Source organism: Cyprinus carpio, chromosome B17 (genome assembly GCF_018340385.1).
Source record: "Cyprinus carpio isolate SPL01 chromosome B17, ASM1834038v1, whole genome shotgun sequence".
Lineage (NCBI taxonomy): Eukaryota > Metazoa > Chordata > Actinopteri > Cypriniformes > Cyprinidae > Cyprinus > Cyprinus carpio.
Window position 1 is genome coordinate 1,062,263 of NC_056613.1, and position 16,866 is coordinate 1,079,128.

At 34.9% G+C, this 16,866-nt stretch overlaps 2 protein-coding genes across 3 annotated transcripts in view; one reads left to right on the top strand and one right to left on the bottom strand.

Annotated features, from left to right (window-relative positions):
- Positions 1–16,866, bottom strand: part of LOC109084950 (1-phosphatidylinositol 4,5-bisphosphate phosphodiesterase beta-4-like) — a 347,521-nt gene that overhangs the window by 146,121 nt on the left and 184,534 nt on the right.
- The window catches only part of LOC109078138 (gamma-2-syntrophin-like), a 70,350-nt gene continuing 64,078 nt past the window's right edge, over positions 10,595–16,866 (top strand). Inside the window, exon 1 of one of the 2 annotated variants that reach the window (XM_042743159.1) lies at positions 10,595–11,011. In XM_042743159.1, the coding sequence (XP_042599093.1) occupies positions 10,943–11,011 (69 nt within the window). In that variant the 5' untranslated portion in view covers positions 10,595–10,942. Of the gene's footprint in view, positions 11,012–15,493; positions 15,922–16,866 lie in introns of those variants that run through there. The other variant, XM_042743160.1, reaches the window with a different exon arrangement.

Below are 16,866 nucleotides of genomic sequence, written 5' to 3' on the forward strand. Positions count from 1 at the left end.
GCAAAACTAATTTGTCTTAACTGTGTTTCGTTCCCTAGAGTTTTGCTTCAACTGAAGTGTTTTCCCAAGTATCAATGAAATCTCTCAACTCCCACTGACTTCCTTTGCTGCTGCTTTCATCTCTTTTCTTTTACTCTTTTCCAGCGTATAGGTGCTCCGGCTGTGAACGATGAAGTAACGTGTGATGTTGCAGAAATGCGTGAATGTTAATGCGACGGTTCATACAGAGGTCACATGGTGAATTGGATGTGCATCGGATTCAGGATCCCCAAGTGGCCCGAATCTGGTATGAAAAGATGCAAAATAACCAAAAACATTCTGAGAGAAACTCCCAGCTTGTAGCAGCAACGTGGCCTAATTTGCTGAGTTTGTAAGATTTCATTTCAAGCCCAGAAATTTTTTGTTTTAGTCCCTTAAAGGAATGGTTCACTTAAAAAAAAAGAACATTTACTGAAAATGTGCTCACTCTCAGGTCATCCAAGATTAGGATGAGTTTGTTTCTTCATCAGATTTGGGGAAATGTAGCATTGCATCAGTGTCTCAGAAATGGATGCTCTGCAGTGAATGGGTGCCGTCAGAATGAGAGTCCAGACAGCTGATAAAAACATCACAATAATCCACAAGTAATCCACAGCACTCCAGTCCATCAGTTAACATCTGGAGAAGACACAAGCTGAAACACATCCAGCATTAAGACCTTTTTTCTTTCTTTTTTTTTTTTTTTTTTTTTTGAACTAAAATAGGGGTCCATAATCCATAATAATGCTTCCTTGAGTTAAAAAGTTGTTTCATTTAAATCAGGAGAGAAATCTGCACAGATCAATCACAGTTTACAAAGAAATATATAGATGGATTTTGATGTGAGAGACAACAGGAGATGGACTTTTTTACTGGATGAATCTTTATTATGGATTATGTGCTCATATTTTAGCAACAGTTTAAAGTTAAAAACAATGGATTTGTTTCATCTTTTGTCTTCTCCAGATGTTAACTGATGGACTGGAGTGCTGTGGATTACTTGTGGAATATTGTGATGTTTTTATCAGCTGTTTGGACTCTCATTCTGACGGCACCCATTCACTTCAGAGCATCCATTGCTGAGACACTGATGCAATGCTACATTTCTACAAATATGATGAAGAAACAAACTCATCTACATCTTGGATAAACTGAAGGTGAGTAATTTTAAACAAATTTTCATTTTTGGGTGAACTAATTAATTGATTTTGGGTGCTATTAATTGATAACAATGTGTCTGCGGTGTAGTTAACTACAGCAAATGAAGCTACAGGCACTTTTGTACAGTTCACTCAAATGAATTTGCATTACATATCAGCAGTGTGTTTGCCTCGAACGCTCCTTTGGGTTATGAAGGGAATGAAACAATGTCTTCTTTAAAGCAGTCACACATTAAAGACATCAAGTCTGAAACTTGTGCTTCAAAACTGGCAGCATGTTCTGTTCTATTCTAGTTGATTTGTAGCAGGGAGGATATAAAATTAAAATTCACATGAACGCTGTAAGTAGAATGGAAACAGAATGGAGACGTGTGATAGATGCTGTACATTAGAAAATGTTTGTTTGACAAAGATTGCAGCACAGACAATAAGACCACCTTCTGCTTAACTGCAGGACTCTGCAATTGATTTTTAGAGAGTTTTGATTTGTATTTCTTCAGATTTCTTCAAAACAGAAAATAAAAAGAGACTTGGCTATAAAGTTAGAAGTAAACTCTGTTAGGGTTATTAGAAAATGAAAACCCCAAGAAGTTGTGTTTACGTGTGTGTGTATATATATATGTGTGTGTGTGTGTGTGTGTGTGTGTGGGTGTGTGTGTATTTATATGTGTGTGTGTGTGTGTGTAAGAGAGAGTATTACTAAAACTTTAACTAAATGGAAATTACTTTTTATGCTTCGCATTGCAAGTAAAAGTCTGATGCAACACACTTTGCTAGCATTATAAGTGGACCTTATGGGGAAAATAAAATGAAATGCCCCCTTTAAATTCTGTGAGATGCTCCTGTGAAAAACTCACCTGTGTTTGGCTCGAGGGCATCAGATGCATTTATCTGTGATAAACTGCCCATTTCTTAGCGCTGCAATTTTAGACCGCAATTTTAAATGGAGACCTTTAGGAAACACACAGCACTCATTCATTCTGAGACAAAAGAACAAATATATGAATGCATGGCCTATTGCCTTTACCTAAATCAATTTGTATGCACAACATACTAGATCGACAAACACATAGTGGTGGGTGAAAGCAAGGCTGGGCGAAATTCATAATTTAAAGTTTGGCTCTTTTTCAATGCATGAGTTGATTAAATTAGTCACACAGGATTTAGAACTGGAATTTGAATGACAGGAAATCAGTGAAACAACAACAGAACATAATTACACCATTAATTTTGACTAATTATGCCTATTCATTCCCTAAAATGTAGAAAACATTTTTCCCCCCGGTTAGATTTAATATTCATCCACACTATCCAATAGTGCCAAAACAAGTAACGGTTATCAAAACAGATTTTAATTTTACTTTAAATGTCACCACATTGTTTTCAGATTTATAAACATCCATAATCTGCAGTATTTGATAATTTTTTTATAACAATATATTTAACTGTACATAGTATGTTTTATGTATTAATTAATTGTAAATAATTTGGATTTGCAATTTTTTGTGTGTGTGTGTGTGTGTCTTGAAAATGTATTGTCAGTTATTTTTCATTCCATTTGTATTCTACTTCCTCAAATTCAAATTTCACATCTTGGAATTGTAATGTATTAGAGAAAGTCAGTTATTTTGTGCCACACACACACACACACACACACACACACACACACACACACACACACACACACACACACACACACACACACACACACACAGGTATAAAGGCAGCTCATGGCCGAACATCAACCTTTTGTTTTGTGCAGTTTTTCTTAAAGCAGAGTTGTATCTGGTGCTGTCAGGAGTGTCAGAAACAGACTGAGCATGTTCTCTGTTCCGCACAGCTAACTGAACTTTTGCCTCTGTTCCATTAAATCCCAGCAGGCACTGGGGCTCTGGAAGGCAGAACAGGTTGCCAGTAGTTTCAGTTTAGTGTCTAATGATCCCTGAACTTCAGAAACCATACAGGACCTTGATCTGATCCCGCTCAAGGCCGTCCAGCACACCACACCAGCCAGAGACACAAAGAATAAATAAGCACAGTACAGACAAAAATAATTGTTATTTTTCATTATTTTATAAAAGATATTTTGAGTTGTTGTTGTTGTTGTTAAGGAATTCATGTTATGTCATTTCACACACACACACGCACACGCACACGCACACACACACACACACACACACACACACATGCACACACACACACACACACACACACTGAATTATACTTTTCTATCTTTCTATCAATATTCATGGTGTATTTACAATAAACTCCATATAGTGTCTCACTGCATTATTATATATATATATATATATATATATATATATATATATATATATATATATATATATATATATGTATATATATGTGTTATATATGTATTTATATATATATGTGTGTGTGTATAATACTTTATCCATTTTTAATAAACTCACTCATTATAGTATCTTACTTCATTCATTTTTACTGGTTTTGCCTAATTTTGTGTTTTTCAGGACAAACACCGCTCTGTGACCATAAAACTACAAGGAGAACAAGCAAAAGGTACAAAATCATTTCATTTTTCCTTTTTTTCCTTCACATCATATTAATGCCAATTGCTCGTTTTGTCATGATAACGGTTTATCTTTTGATCTTTGATCATAAGTAGCACAATTTCCCAGGAATGACCTGAAAGTATCTACATGCATGCTTTATTTTCCCGCTTCGCTAGTTTCAAAGAGAGACCTGCTTTAATGATCATCAGAGGGAGGAGAAACCCGTATGAGACGGATTCAGAAAACTCTCAGCAAATAATTCTCAATTTATTCTCAAACACAGTAATATCTGTGGTTCACAGAAGGTTCTGCTACAGGTTGTATACAGTAAAAGTGAAGTGTTTTTAATCACCCATAAGCCTATTTCTCTATCATAACTGTGCATGATTATATAGTTAGTTGTCAGTTTAAGGTCACGACCTGCTGGTTGAGAACCACTGACTTATATAATAATTCTAGTTTGCAAAGACAATATTATGTCTATCCTTTCACTTAACGAAAGGCCTCCTGCTCTTTAATTAAAGGTAATGATGTTGTCTGTGACTCTAATGGAGGATGATGGATATGATACCCTGCCGTTTGATAAACTATGTGTCATATATAATTTCTAATAATTGCACAAATGATGTCACATGCCTGAGGTCACTTCTCTTGATGATAGACATAAAAGGACATCGTTTCCATAGATAATGCACGAGATTTGGCTGTTTATAGTCCAAAAATGAGATCCTTGGAGCTTCTCTCTTCCTTCTCTCTTCTCCCTGCAAGCCACAAAATTTTGATCCTCAATCAAAACTGGTGGTCGAACACAAACCGACCCCTGCTGATGCTGAAAATAACAGTATTTGGAGAAGCCGAGGTCCATCCCACCGCTGCTGGATTGGAGAAGAAGCTCCAAACACGCTTCTGGCCAAAACTGGCCCTGATACATAATAGACAACGCCAGGGCTGGAGGAGAGGAAAGATTCAGTGACCGAGGAAAATGTGGAGGGAAAAAACAGTAATAAGTTTCTGCGCTCGCCGCATTTTGCCAGCCTTAACCTCGAGGGGACGACGCAAACCGCATGTAGAAATGGAGAGAGGGGAAAAATATGTCCTATAACCAAGCAAATGAAAGAGGGAACATCATTTAGACCATATTCAAGTAGCAAAACTACTTGTTTACCCTCATTGCCGTGAGACATCGTGGCTGAAAACATATCCATTTTCCAGGAAATCGCTGGGAAATTGCAGGACCGCTGTGTTAGATCATATCAGCGGATACCTGCGTCTAGTTTTCACCGCCATCATCTCCAAAAAAAGCAGCACAGGCTTGTAGATTATGATGTTTACTGGAGCTCATGTGGGCAGATTGCTGGACTGTGCTTGTTTCAACAGGAAAGTCATGTGAATTTTCTAGTAATAAATTAAAGAAAGAAAAAAAAAGCTGACTTAACAATTCAATAATTTATAGCACCAAAAAAATCAAATAAATAAATATAATCTTCAAATGTTTTTTTTTTTTTTGGAGGCCATACATACAGTATACAAAAGTGCTAAGTGTAAACACAAAAGCAAAAGGCAAGGATAAAACACTTTTATACATATAGATTAAACACCTGGTCTTGGATATTTTACTGTGGTACTTCTAAAAGAGTTAACCATTATTCTTCAAATACATGCACTTATACTGAAGGCAATTAAAAAATATATAGCAAGTTGTATACTTCATATAATAATTATAAGAATAAACATACAAAAAATATGCATGGATAAAATATAGATATCCAAATATAAAATCTAAAAATTCTAAATATATATATATATATATATATATATATATATATATATATATATATATATATATATATATATATATATATATATATATATATATATAATTTACTAAAATTACTAAAGACATTTTAAAGAATGCTTAAATACCATATCCATAAAAATATAAAATTCAAAGTTCATTTGTGACCCTGGAGCACAAAAGCAGTGTTAAGTCTCTGGGGTATATTTGTAGCAATAGACAAAAATACACTGTATGGGTCAAAATTATCCATTTTTCTTTTATGCCAAAAATCATTAGGATATTAAGTAAAGATCATGTTCCATTAAAATATTTTGTAAATTTCTACCGTAAATATATCAAAACTTATTTTTTGATTAGTAATATGCCTAGCTAAGAATTCATTTGGACAACTTTAAAGATGATTTTCTCAATATTTAGATTTTTTTGCACCCTCAGATTCCAGATTTTCAAATAGCTGTATTTCAGACAAATATTGTCCTCCTAACAAACCATACATCAATGGAAAGCTTGTGATGATGTCTTTCAGATTATGTATAAATCAATAAATGTCACTGACATCAGAGTACTGTAAAAAATGCAAATGTGTTGTTAAATTATCGAAATATTAACTTCAAGTAAATATCATGGGTCAGATGTCAGGTCTGATTTGACCTCCTGAGGTGGATGAACATTAAATTCAGATGTTTCAGCATCTCTTTTCACTGGCATTTTCTGAAAAAGAAAACCAACTTTTTTTCGAAAGAGTTTCGAGCTCTGTTTTGTTCTCTGTGCATGGAAAGTGCCAGCTGTCGTCGACAGGATTTGCATTCCTTTAAAGAAGTGGTTTCTGCTGAGTGCTTTTCACTTTTGCTGTTCTTAAGGTGAAATTGCTTTCCTGGCATGTCCTGCCCACCATCTTCACCCACCTACAATAGCTAATGTTTTTGTTGTTGTTGTTGTTTTTCTCTCTCTTTCTAGGCAATTACTTCCCCCACACCCACTTATATTAATATATGCATGTGTATTTTGATACAGGAGAATACAGTTTTGATGCTGATCTCTTAATTAGACTGTGCACAAGTCGAATCTGCACCAAATTGTTTTATAAATGTGCATTTCACGGTGCAAACGAGCAAAGCTTAGTTCACTCCAGTATAGATAGATAGATAGATAGATAGATAGATAGATAGATAGATAGATAGATAGATAGATAGATAGATAGATAGATAGATAGATAGATAGATAGAGTTTAGCGTGCATGGGATAAAAACTGTTAACTTTGCCTTTTTATTTTTTTTAATCTAACAAGACTTGAGATAAAAAGTCACAATTAACTTTTTGAAAATTTTTATTCAAGCTTCAGTAACATGCTTATATAATATTAGCTTAATAATATAATTACCAAAATTGAAACAATGATTAAAATAATAATAATAATAAATACAAATATTTTAGAATTTGAAAAAAAAAAAAAAAATTAGGTGGACTGTTCTTTTTAATATTTATTTATTTGTTTGTTAAAAAAACAAGTTGCCAGCAAATTGTTGAAGACGATATAGTGCATGTAGAGATTGTGGTCTAATTAGTGGAGCGCGAGGGGAAAATGTGAAGGGAGTAATTAGGCTTTGATGCTAAATTGTTGATGCAGCTTTCCCTGAAAATGTGAAGTTTGTTCCCCAGAGTGACCCTGAACCTGACACGCATGGAACAACAACAAAACTGCCTCGCATGTGCATGCAAAGGTGTCTCCCGCCTCCTTAGCTAAGTGTCTTGTCATGTTGCATTCAGCTCGGCGCATCAGAACAAGAGCGCTGCGGCTTTTATTCCCCATCCAGTGACCTCCTTCTGTTTCTCTGCCCCCGTTGTGTTTCAGAAGCACTTCTGCCAAGGTGCTCATGTGAAATGAATGTTTATCAGCAAGACTGTTTAAGCGATGGTGACCAGCGATTTCTACAGGAGATGCACTGTTGGATGCGAGCTTGGCCCGATGCCCGGATGCTCTTTACCACCCTGTATGTGTGATCGCATTAGGAGGCCGAAAACAAGTCACTGAAAGCCCATCATGCAGTGCTCGCAGCAGCCATCTAAGGTTGATAAAGAAATGCCACCCGCTCGGGGTACCTGGTAATGGGCAGTAAAGGCTGACAGGTCAGACATTATGTGATGGCCTATTATTAAATGTTTGCGTCATGAAGAACTGTGAATTGCTCTGTTGCAGTGGGTGGCTTTTTTATGCTTTAGGTCCCTTGCAACCCTTAAAGTCTAGATCCGTTAAAAGAGCATTTTGTCTTGATAAGAGTGGGCTCTTTTGTTAAATTTAATTTCGGTTCAAAGAAAAAAACACTGCTTTTGCCCTGAGCTTGACATACTGGCTATTATGAACTGTCATTGTGCGGAAATAACAGTGCAGAGATCCTAATGCCTTTTAAGGACAATAACTATAAAGATAATGTTTTGAAGAAACTGTATGTAGTTTTGTGAAGGATATTTTTCCAACTTTTATGGCAGTTTAGTGAGTGGAATTCACTGTCGTTAATATGTCGCTGTAATAACTATAGTGCAGCTGTACACGTGCATTTGTTGCTGCTGTAAAGTGATGAAAGCTCTTCAAAGCTCTGAATCAATTGAGTCAATTGTTTCGTGTTCAGAAGCATTCAAAACACAACAGGTCAAGATGAAACAAGGTCAAGAAGCAATTATCATTGTTATTCTAGTATTATATATATATATATATATATATATATATATATATATATATATGTGTGTGTGTGTGTGTGTGTGTGTGTGTGTGTGTGTGTGTGTGTGTGTGTGTGTGTATCAAAATTAGCATACATAATAAAAGCCATCTAGCAGCCAATCATAAATTTGAAATGCTTCGAAACCAAGGTTCGACGTACGAAGCATCGTTTGCTGAATTCACGTGACTTGGCAAGTTCCATACAAGCTGGAAACATATGATTCATAAACGTTTTGAAGCTTCACGAAGCAGTTTTGCAAAAGCACCGATCAATTACCGCCCTTTCAATTTTGTACCCGCGCAGCAAACTTACTCTCAGAAAGGACTTTTGGAAAGAAATAGAAGATATTTGCAGCATTAGAAGTCAATGTACCATCAGAATGATTTTGAAACTGACATTTCAAGGTAAAAACATATACAGTCGCGTTAATAATAGTCTTAAATCTAAGAAAATGGTGAAGTTAACATCTCTGTTAGGCCAAATATGTTGAAATCATTTAAAGAACGATTTTAGAAAATGTTCAAAACATTGACTTTAAAGAACGTGCGAGAGTTCGAAAAACGCAGCGTGCGCTTTGAATAGATAAAAGTTTTCGTCCCTTGGAGTGTAGCCTATAGACATTTTCCACATTATCGGGTTTCTCAGCAGCGGAAGTCGTCATAGTTGGGTAAACTTCGAGAGCAGTTAATGGGAGAGTACTACTAATCTTTCTTTCTTTCTTTTTTTTTTTTTTTTTTTTTTTTTTTTTTTTTTTTTTTTGCATTCCCATTTGCATTTCCATCAAGTGTTTTAACTACTTTCAGTCAAAGAAACGCGTTGAAATGCATCATCAAAGTCTTGTGAAAAGGGTCCGTTGTTGATGTTTTTAATAGATAGTTAAATTATATACCTTTATTAAATTTCTGAACTATTTCTCTACAGATCAGTAAGAAGAGAAAAGCATTTTGTACACAGGTGTCGTCTGTTCCGGAATTCCTAACAAGGAATCACAAATGAACGCTGAACATATTAATCTCGAGTTAGAAGAGATTAAAGATGCTCCAATAATTTGAGCACTAAAGCTATGCTGCTAATTTCATTTTTATTGGCAGTCTGCATTAAACGGTAGTGCTTAATTACTCATTTCTAGTAATCGGCCTGAACCCGAGGCTGCTGACTTTAACAGTACAGTGCAAACAATAATTAGATCAATGGCACATTATTTTGGCCAGTGAGCACTGAAATTGAAAGGGAAGTCTCCTAAATATGTCCTCTGGCAGTGAGTGTAGTCCTACGTGCATTTTACAAAGGCATTCAAGAAATCAATACCATTATTAAGAGAAACAAGAGAAATGTTCATATTTAGGTTGATAACAACACAAAGATCAATGAATATGCACTTAAGATACTTGTTACATGACTACAGTTTTGCATTTGTTTGTTTCTTGTGCTCAGCTAATTTCTTTTGAAATTGTCTAGTTTTCAGTAAACATGCTGCCATCGTGTTAGCCATTAAATTCACGCAGGCCCCCAGTTTTGTTGTTCATGTATGTTGTATTTGCAATAGGCAAAATTATTGCATTAATATTAGGTTATTTATGTAAAAATTAAAATTTTTGGTGTGGTTATTTTAGTGTCATTAACATTATAATATTACATTTCTGAATTCCTTTTTATACCTTCCCTTTTCAATTTGATTTTAGTTAACGTTTTAGTAATTAGTTGTGTTTTGTCATTTTTCTTAGTTTTTTTATGTCTGTCTGTCTTGTTTTTTATTCATGTTTTATTTCAGTTTTAATTTGAGTTATTTTATCAAGAAATAAAGGGAGAAATGTTGCCTTGGCATCTAGCTGAAATAAAATAAAATTTGAAATGTTTTTTTTTTTTTTTTCTTCAGGTGACAAAAAAGTGTTTTGTTGTTCTTGTTTTAGTTAACTATAATAACCCTGCTCTATGGAATTAGTGTCTAACGACATTAAATAAACAATTATATATTTGAATCACTAAAATGCTGAACACTTTTTATTTCGATATGTTGGTATTTGCTTCATATTTCAACCAAAAGCCAATGCACAAAAGTAAATGATGAGCTACGAAGATATTTTCACATGGAAATCGGGAATCTGAGTGAATTCACTGAAATTTGAATTAATTCGCGGAAATGAATCAGTTACCAACTCGAACGCTTTTGCTACTCAAATCGAGTTTATATCAGAGATGCTGATAAAACTTCATGAAAGGAAAGAGTTGCTTGCCATGAAGCCGTATTTTGGAAACTTGACCAAATGAAAATGGCAATGCACCCATACGATGTTGCTTTACGCATCATAGATATGCAGTGAATATTTCGGCCAGCCCTACTTGAGTGTGTAGAGTTCAGTCAGTGATGGGTTAAATGAGCGCGAGCTGAAGGGCTCATCATATCTGAGGCAGCAGAAGGAAACGCGCTCAACATTTGCGCTCCGATCCTCCAGCGCTACGCGTCTCTTTCCAACTCGCAGGAATAAGCACATCTCTCTGATCGCTTCAGCTCTGTGTGGATGTGTCTTTAACACCGAGCGCCTCAGATTCAGATTCGCAGAGAGCCGCTGGTCTCCGGCGGGTCCATTTGGATGCTGGACCCCGGAGCCACGTCCTTCCCAACAGGCTGAGCACGATGCCCGGCCATCACTGGATATAAATGACAGATCCAAGTGTGTGTGACTTCAGTGCACCGAACCAGAGGCTGCATGGGAGATGAACGCAGCCGCCAAACATCAGCCTGATCTGCTAGAGAGACCCGCCAGCCTCCTGGTGCCAACATGGGTAAGACCAGCAGATCCAGCTCAACTTCATGTGCTGACGGATCACAACGGGCGCACAATACACGAGCTACTTTTTGGCTTGTGTACATACAGGGGAAATGTCATATAAATGGGTTGTCATAGATGGCTTTAGATCACTAGAGTAACTTGCTTAACTAACTTTGCTATGGACGAGATCACTGAGGTGCTGTGAAATACACGTTTTGGAGAACTGATGACTAATCGGTATGAATTACATAGATAAGATTATACTTATATATATATATATATATATATATATATATATATATATATATATATATATATATATATATATATATATATACTATATATATATATATTTAAAGGTTCCTAGTTGAAAGACATTTATTGCATTTATTGAATATTGAATATTAGTGCTGTTTTATTCCCTTTGAGTGCACTTTTTGTCATTAATGCATTTGAAAAGATGGTTAGTTGCAGATCTTTTTATATTATTATACTCTTGCATTGCACATAAAATGTGATTAATTATTGACATGATTTGAAAGGATAACTAGCCTCTTGAAGCTTTTAAGGGTTTATTTGAGCTCATTTTTAGGCAGCTAGGTTTTTTTTTTTTTATCTTTTGAGTTCACCTTATACTGTGTGCATTTTAAAAAGGTGCTTTGCAGATGTGAAGTCAGCCAATTATTTTGGATGTGGATGACACGGTCAACATTTCTGAGCACTTGGGTTTACAGTATATTTGAGCTTTTAGACGTTTTTTGGTTTATACAGTACATTACAGTTCTGGAATATATTGACATTTTTGCACTTAAAATAAGGTGCAAAGTCATTCCAGAGGATGATGATTAGATTTTTAATGGAAATTATGGTTTGTGAGTGTAAGAGGGTCAGATAATGAGCTATTAATGTGAAATAAATGGGAAAAAGTGCAAAAAAAAAAAAAACTATCATTATTTATTATTATTTTTTTTTTAATGTATTTATTAATTTATTTTTGCAACAGCATTGGTGATTAAGAAAACAACAATAAAACCATGCAGGAAATGTTGCATAATTGACAGAACAAATCCTAGAAGATTTGAGGTGACAGTGTAATCTCAAGGCAAAATGAGTTTCTGTGTGTGTGTGCTATTGTTCTCATTTGCTGTATTCCTCTTTGTGGAGATAATGATGTGTGACAGCGTGGAGTAGCTTCATTCGCACTATTCTTGAGGTGTTCGGAGATGTCCTCTCAAAGGATTTCTCGGCAAATGCACTGAAACCACTGTTAGAGATTGCTGCTTGCTTGCTTTATTTGTTTTAACACGCTCTGTCCTATATTTCTGGTGCCCGTTTGTGGTTTTTCTTAATTGGTTAATGGAGTCTTGCCAGTTGCACTGCGGTATGCCTTTATCAGATTGGAGGGGTTTGAAGGGTTTCCCGAGGTATCGATAAATGCTGGCTCACTGCTTTTGGATTTGAAAAGAACTTGCAGTTTTTGCCCAAAAACAGAACCTCTGGGAAACCTTAAAGAGACTGGATGTCTGTAAGAACAGAAATCAATAATCATTTTTTTATTTTTCTCCATGAATTTGTTCCTGAGGTGCATCCAGTTACTGAAATCATTCTATTGATACCTGCTCAGAGAGTTTTTAAGAGATCAGGGTATTGTCATTTCATTGAGAAACACAGCGTATAGCAGTTATTCTCATTTTGTTTTTGCCTCCCAGAGGAGTGCAGATGGGATTTGTAGGCTTCACCTTTGATCTGATGTTCTGCTGATCTTTCAGATGAACTGTGGACGTGTGATCGTCACGAATGCAGTTGAGTGAATGAATGAGGGTTGCCAGGTCTGCATGACAAAGACTCGCTCAAAACTCAAACTATACCACTTAGAGTCCGTATTATGCATTTCAGCTTTTTTTCTTCTGCAGAGCTAGATAGCAATATTAAACATGTAAAGATCAAAACCCCTCAAGTTCATTGTGAGAAAACAAAACGCAACAGCATCATCATTAGATGTCTTGTAGTATTTAGGGAGCTTTAGAGGGTTTCTTGGATGATGTAAATGCATACAGTACTGTGCTGCTTTTTTCATTTTCCTAAAGATTCACATGCCTATCGAATAGAAATTATGTATTTTTTACTGAATACTGAAAAAATACTCATATAGGCCTATGCATATTTTAACTTTTATTTTACCTATAATAAAGTGGTATACTGTAAGTTAAACCTTGCAAAATATATGCAATTTTTTGTTTATATTTACTTATATAATATACAATATAATGTCAAACCATCAAACCTTGCAATATGTATGCATATTTTAATTTATTTATATAATATGTGGTATAAGTAATAGCATGTCAAACCATTAAACCTTGCAGAATGTATGTATATTATGCTAATACAGCATGCATGCATAATTTTGCTTATATTTATTTGTTATTTGTCAAAATTGTTTGTCAGTGCATGAAAACTTGCAATTTGTAAGCATATTTTTACTTATAAAACATGCAATAATAATATGTCAAACCATCAAACCTTGCAAAAATCATTTCTATTTTTACTTACATGATGTGCAACAAATTAGTATGCATTGTCAAATTATCAAACTTTGCAAAATGTATACATATTTCTACCAATATTACATAATATGTAATCCATATTAAGTAATAGTATGCTTTGTCAAACCTTGCCATACAGAATGCACATTTTTACTTGTATTTGCTTACATAATATGCAATATGAGTAATAGTATTGTTTGGCAAAGAATAATTATGCATATTTTTAAGGTTATTTATGTATATAACATGCAGTTTTAGTAAAAGTATGCTTTTTCAAAATCATCAATTTGTGCTCTAAAAACAGTTTAAAATGAGTACAAATCCATGGACAAGCTGCAGACTTGGCAACTCTGCAAGCAATGTGGTGCAGAAACCGTGCATTGATTTATTTATTTCATCTCTGTGTCAGAATGAATGAAGATCATTTACATTATGTTATTAGTCTTACAGCAGATGTACATTTCAGATTAACTTGCATAACCGCCACCAGAACAAATGATGTCTCTTACATGTGTACTTTTGCAGATTGGCTTTGTAAATCTGCCATGGAATCTAACCAGCTCGTATTTATTTTTGTGTGATTTGATTCAGATCCAGCTCACACGCGTGTGTCTCTGGAAACACTGCTGGAAAGTTCTTGTGTGCTTGTCTTTGGGATTTGGAGACTCTGCTAAATGTGCCCTACGGAGACTGTGATTGGCACATGGATGTTATAACCTTAAAAGTCATGAATCTTTTATTCATGCTCTGCAGGACAGGACTCAACGTTTTTAGCTGCTAGTTGGAGTTGTATTTCTAACGGGTTTAGTGATGGGAAAGCAATGGTTTACAGACTTTTTAAAGAAAATAAGAGTGATGTTTGTCTGTGCAAAACTTGCTGCCGTGCACTAATGTGTTGTGGGAGTATTTCAGCAGTAAGGGTTGTTAGTAAGGGTGGTTAGTTGCTATGTGGTTGCTAGGGTGTTTTGTGTTGTTACTGACTGACTCTCCTGTGATCTTCTGGTTTTCGGATATGATTTGGGAGAAAATGGTGCATCTGATCACTTAGTAAAGCAGCAACACATGATTTGAGGAATCAGTAGGACGAATTAGGCATGCAAGTTTAACCATAATAAAGTCTACTGTGTCATATCTGATATGCAAGACCTCTAAATGATCAGCATGATCTTGACTTTGCTAAAAAACCTGTTGCACACAGGTTTTTCAGCATGCCTTCTGTCGTCTGAGGAGGTTTGTTCCCAGCTTTACTTTCACTGTTCCTCAGTGGAGGAATGATCTTCACAAGCCTCCAGAACATCTCACATCTTCTGAGGAGAGTTTATTTCTTCATCTCTCAATCATCATTGGATTGTTTTGCATTAAATGTTTGAATCATTAAACTAAGCTTTTCAATATCATCTTATACTGAAAAACAAACAAAAAACAAACTATATTTGTCTTGCTTTCCATTACAAAATCATTGTGAAATCAAGAAACATTTACTTGGAGCAAAATGACTTAAGATATGAAAATTGTCTGAAAAATGTATTACAATTTAGTTTGTTTTTGCTTAAAACAAAGCAAAAAATCCGGTCAATTAGGCAATTCGAAAGGAAAACAATATATTATTCTGACCTCAATGGCATATTTCTTTCCCATTTTAAGCAAAAAAAAAAAAAAAAAAAAGTAAGCATCTTTCATAAAGTTCTCATTGAATTACATTACAAGCATCAGAATTTCATCACTTTTTGTTCATATAAATATCTGCACCAAATTGCATATTTTTGCTCGGTTTGAGTCTCCGAATAAAATTAAGCTTGTTTATCATCCATATTTTCACAATTATATGAGCCATAAAACCTGATGTATCAAATATGATTCTCAACAAATAAACAATGTAAGCTTCTAAATAGTTTAACAGAAAAAGATATTTCTGACTGTTATTTCATATGTCAGGCTTTGCTGGGTTAGAGGTTTCATCACATCAGTGCCTTCACAAGCACCACTAATAATTGCATTATGAACATAATGAATCTGATGCACAGCTCCGCTGAAACACAAATCTATTGCGATTCGTCCCCGGGGCCGCGGTGATTTACTTCCAGCGTGACGTGACAGATTGTAATGGAGTCACAGTCGGGCAATTAGTCAACCTTAATATAAAACCACATGTGAGCTGTTGGGTGTCGTCTTTATCTGTGAATCGCCACTGCAGCGTTTAATATCTCTCTCTCTCGTCATAACACACGCTCAGCTCTTAAACGACCGTCTATTATTCTCCAAACACTCTATTAATACTGTCCCGATATGTTTACTCAGCCTCTAAAAAGACGGCCGCGTCTTTGTCTCCGAGCCCAGCCCAGCCTTGCCTTCTCATTTCCATTTTGATTCACGACAGGTATGAATTTTAATGAGCTCCATTTCGCATTTGGAAACTTACCTCACCTAAATGTTACTTCCTAATGCCGGGTTTGATGATTGCAATGTTTTTAGAGAAAATGAGGGTGCCTGGAGCGCTGAGTGTGAGATAATCAAGGATGCGTGTTTTATTAATAGGGTTTCATTAGTTGGTTATTGATGCAGAATTGGTCAAATGAAATATTGTAATGTAATATTGAGTTTGCATGCTGGAAGCGGCTTTGACCTTTACTGATAAGACTTGGCATGCTGAAGCATCGCTTTTTCCTCACTGTGTGGGCAGCGAGGATTTCCATACCAACACAAAGGGTTCGAGGTCAAAGACAAAGCCTTTATTCCCAGGGGTGGAAAAAGTGCAGAGATTTTACGCTTGAGTTGTAGTGGATGCTGTCGATTTTGCTTTATTAAAAGTCAAACTGTGTGGCCACATACTTCAAAAGTTTGGGTCTACTATTTTATTTCTTTATTTTTAAATTAATTTGTTTCATTCAGCAAGGATGCATTAAAGGCTTTTACATTGTTCAAAAAAAAAAAATAAAAATCAGATAATTGCTGTTCTTTTCTGAACAATAACATGAAATATGAAAAATAAAAATTAACTTTCAACATTGAAAATAATGAGAAATGCAGTAAATCATATTAGAATGATAGTTATATATTTTGTATTTACATTTTTTCATCACTACTGAAATAGAATAAACATTAACAGAAATAAAATAAAATGTAATAACAGACTTTAAACAAACTTTATTTTAGATAGTTTGTCAGCTTTTCAAATTTTTTAATACTAAAATAACTAAAACTTAATAGTTACCTAAATAATAACAAAACTAAAACTTATGTATATATATATATTTAATAAAATATTATATAAAAATAAAACCAATTATATAAGTAAATATAAAATAAAAAATATAAAATGATT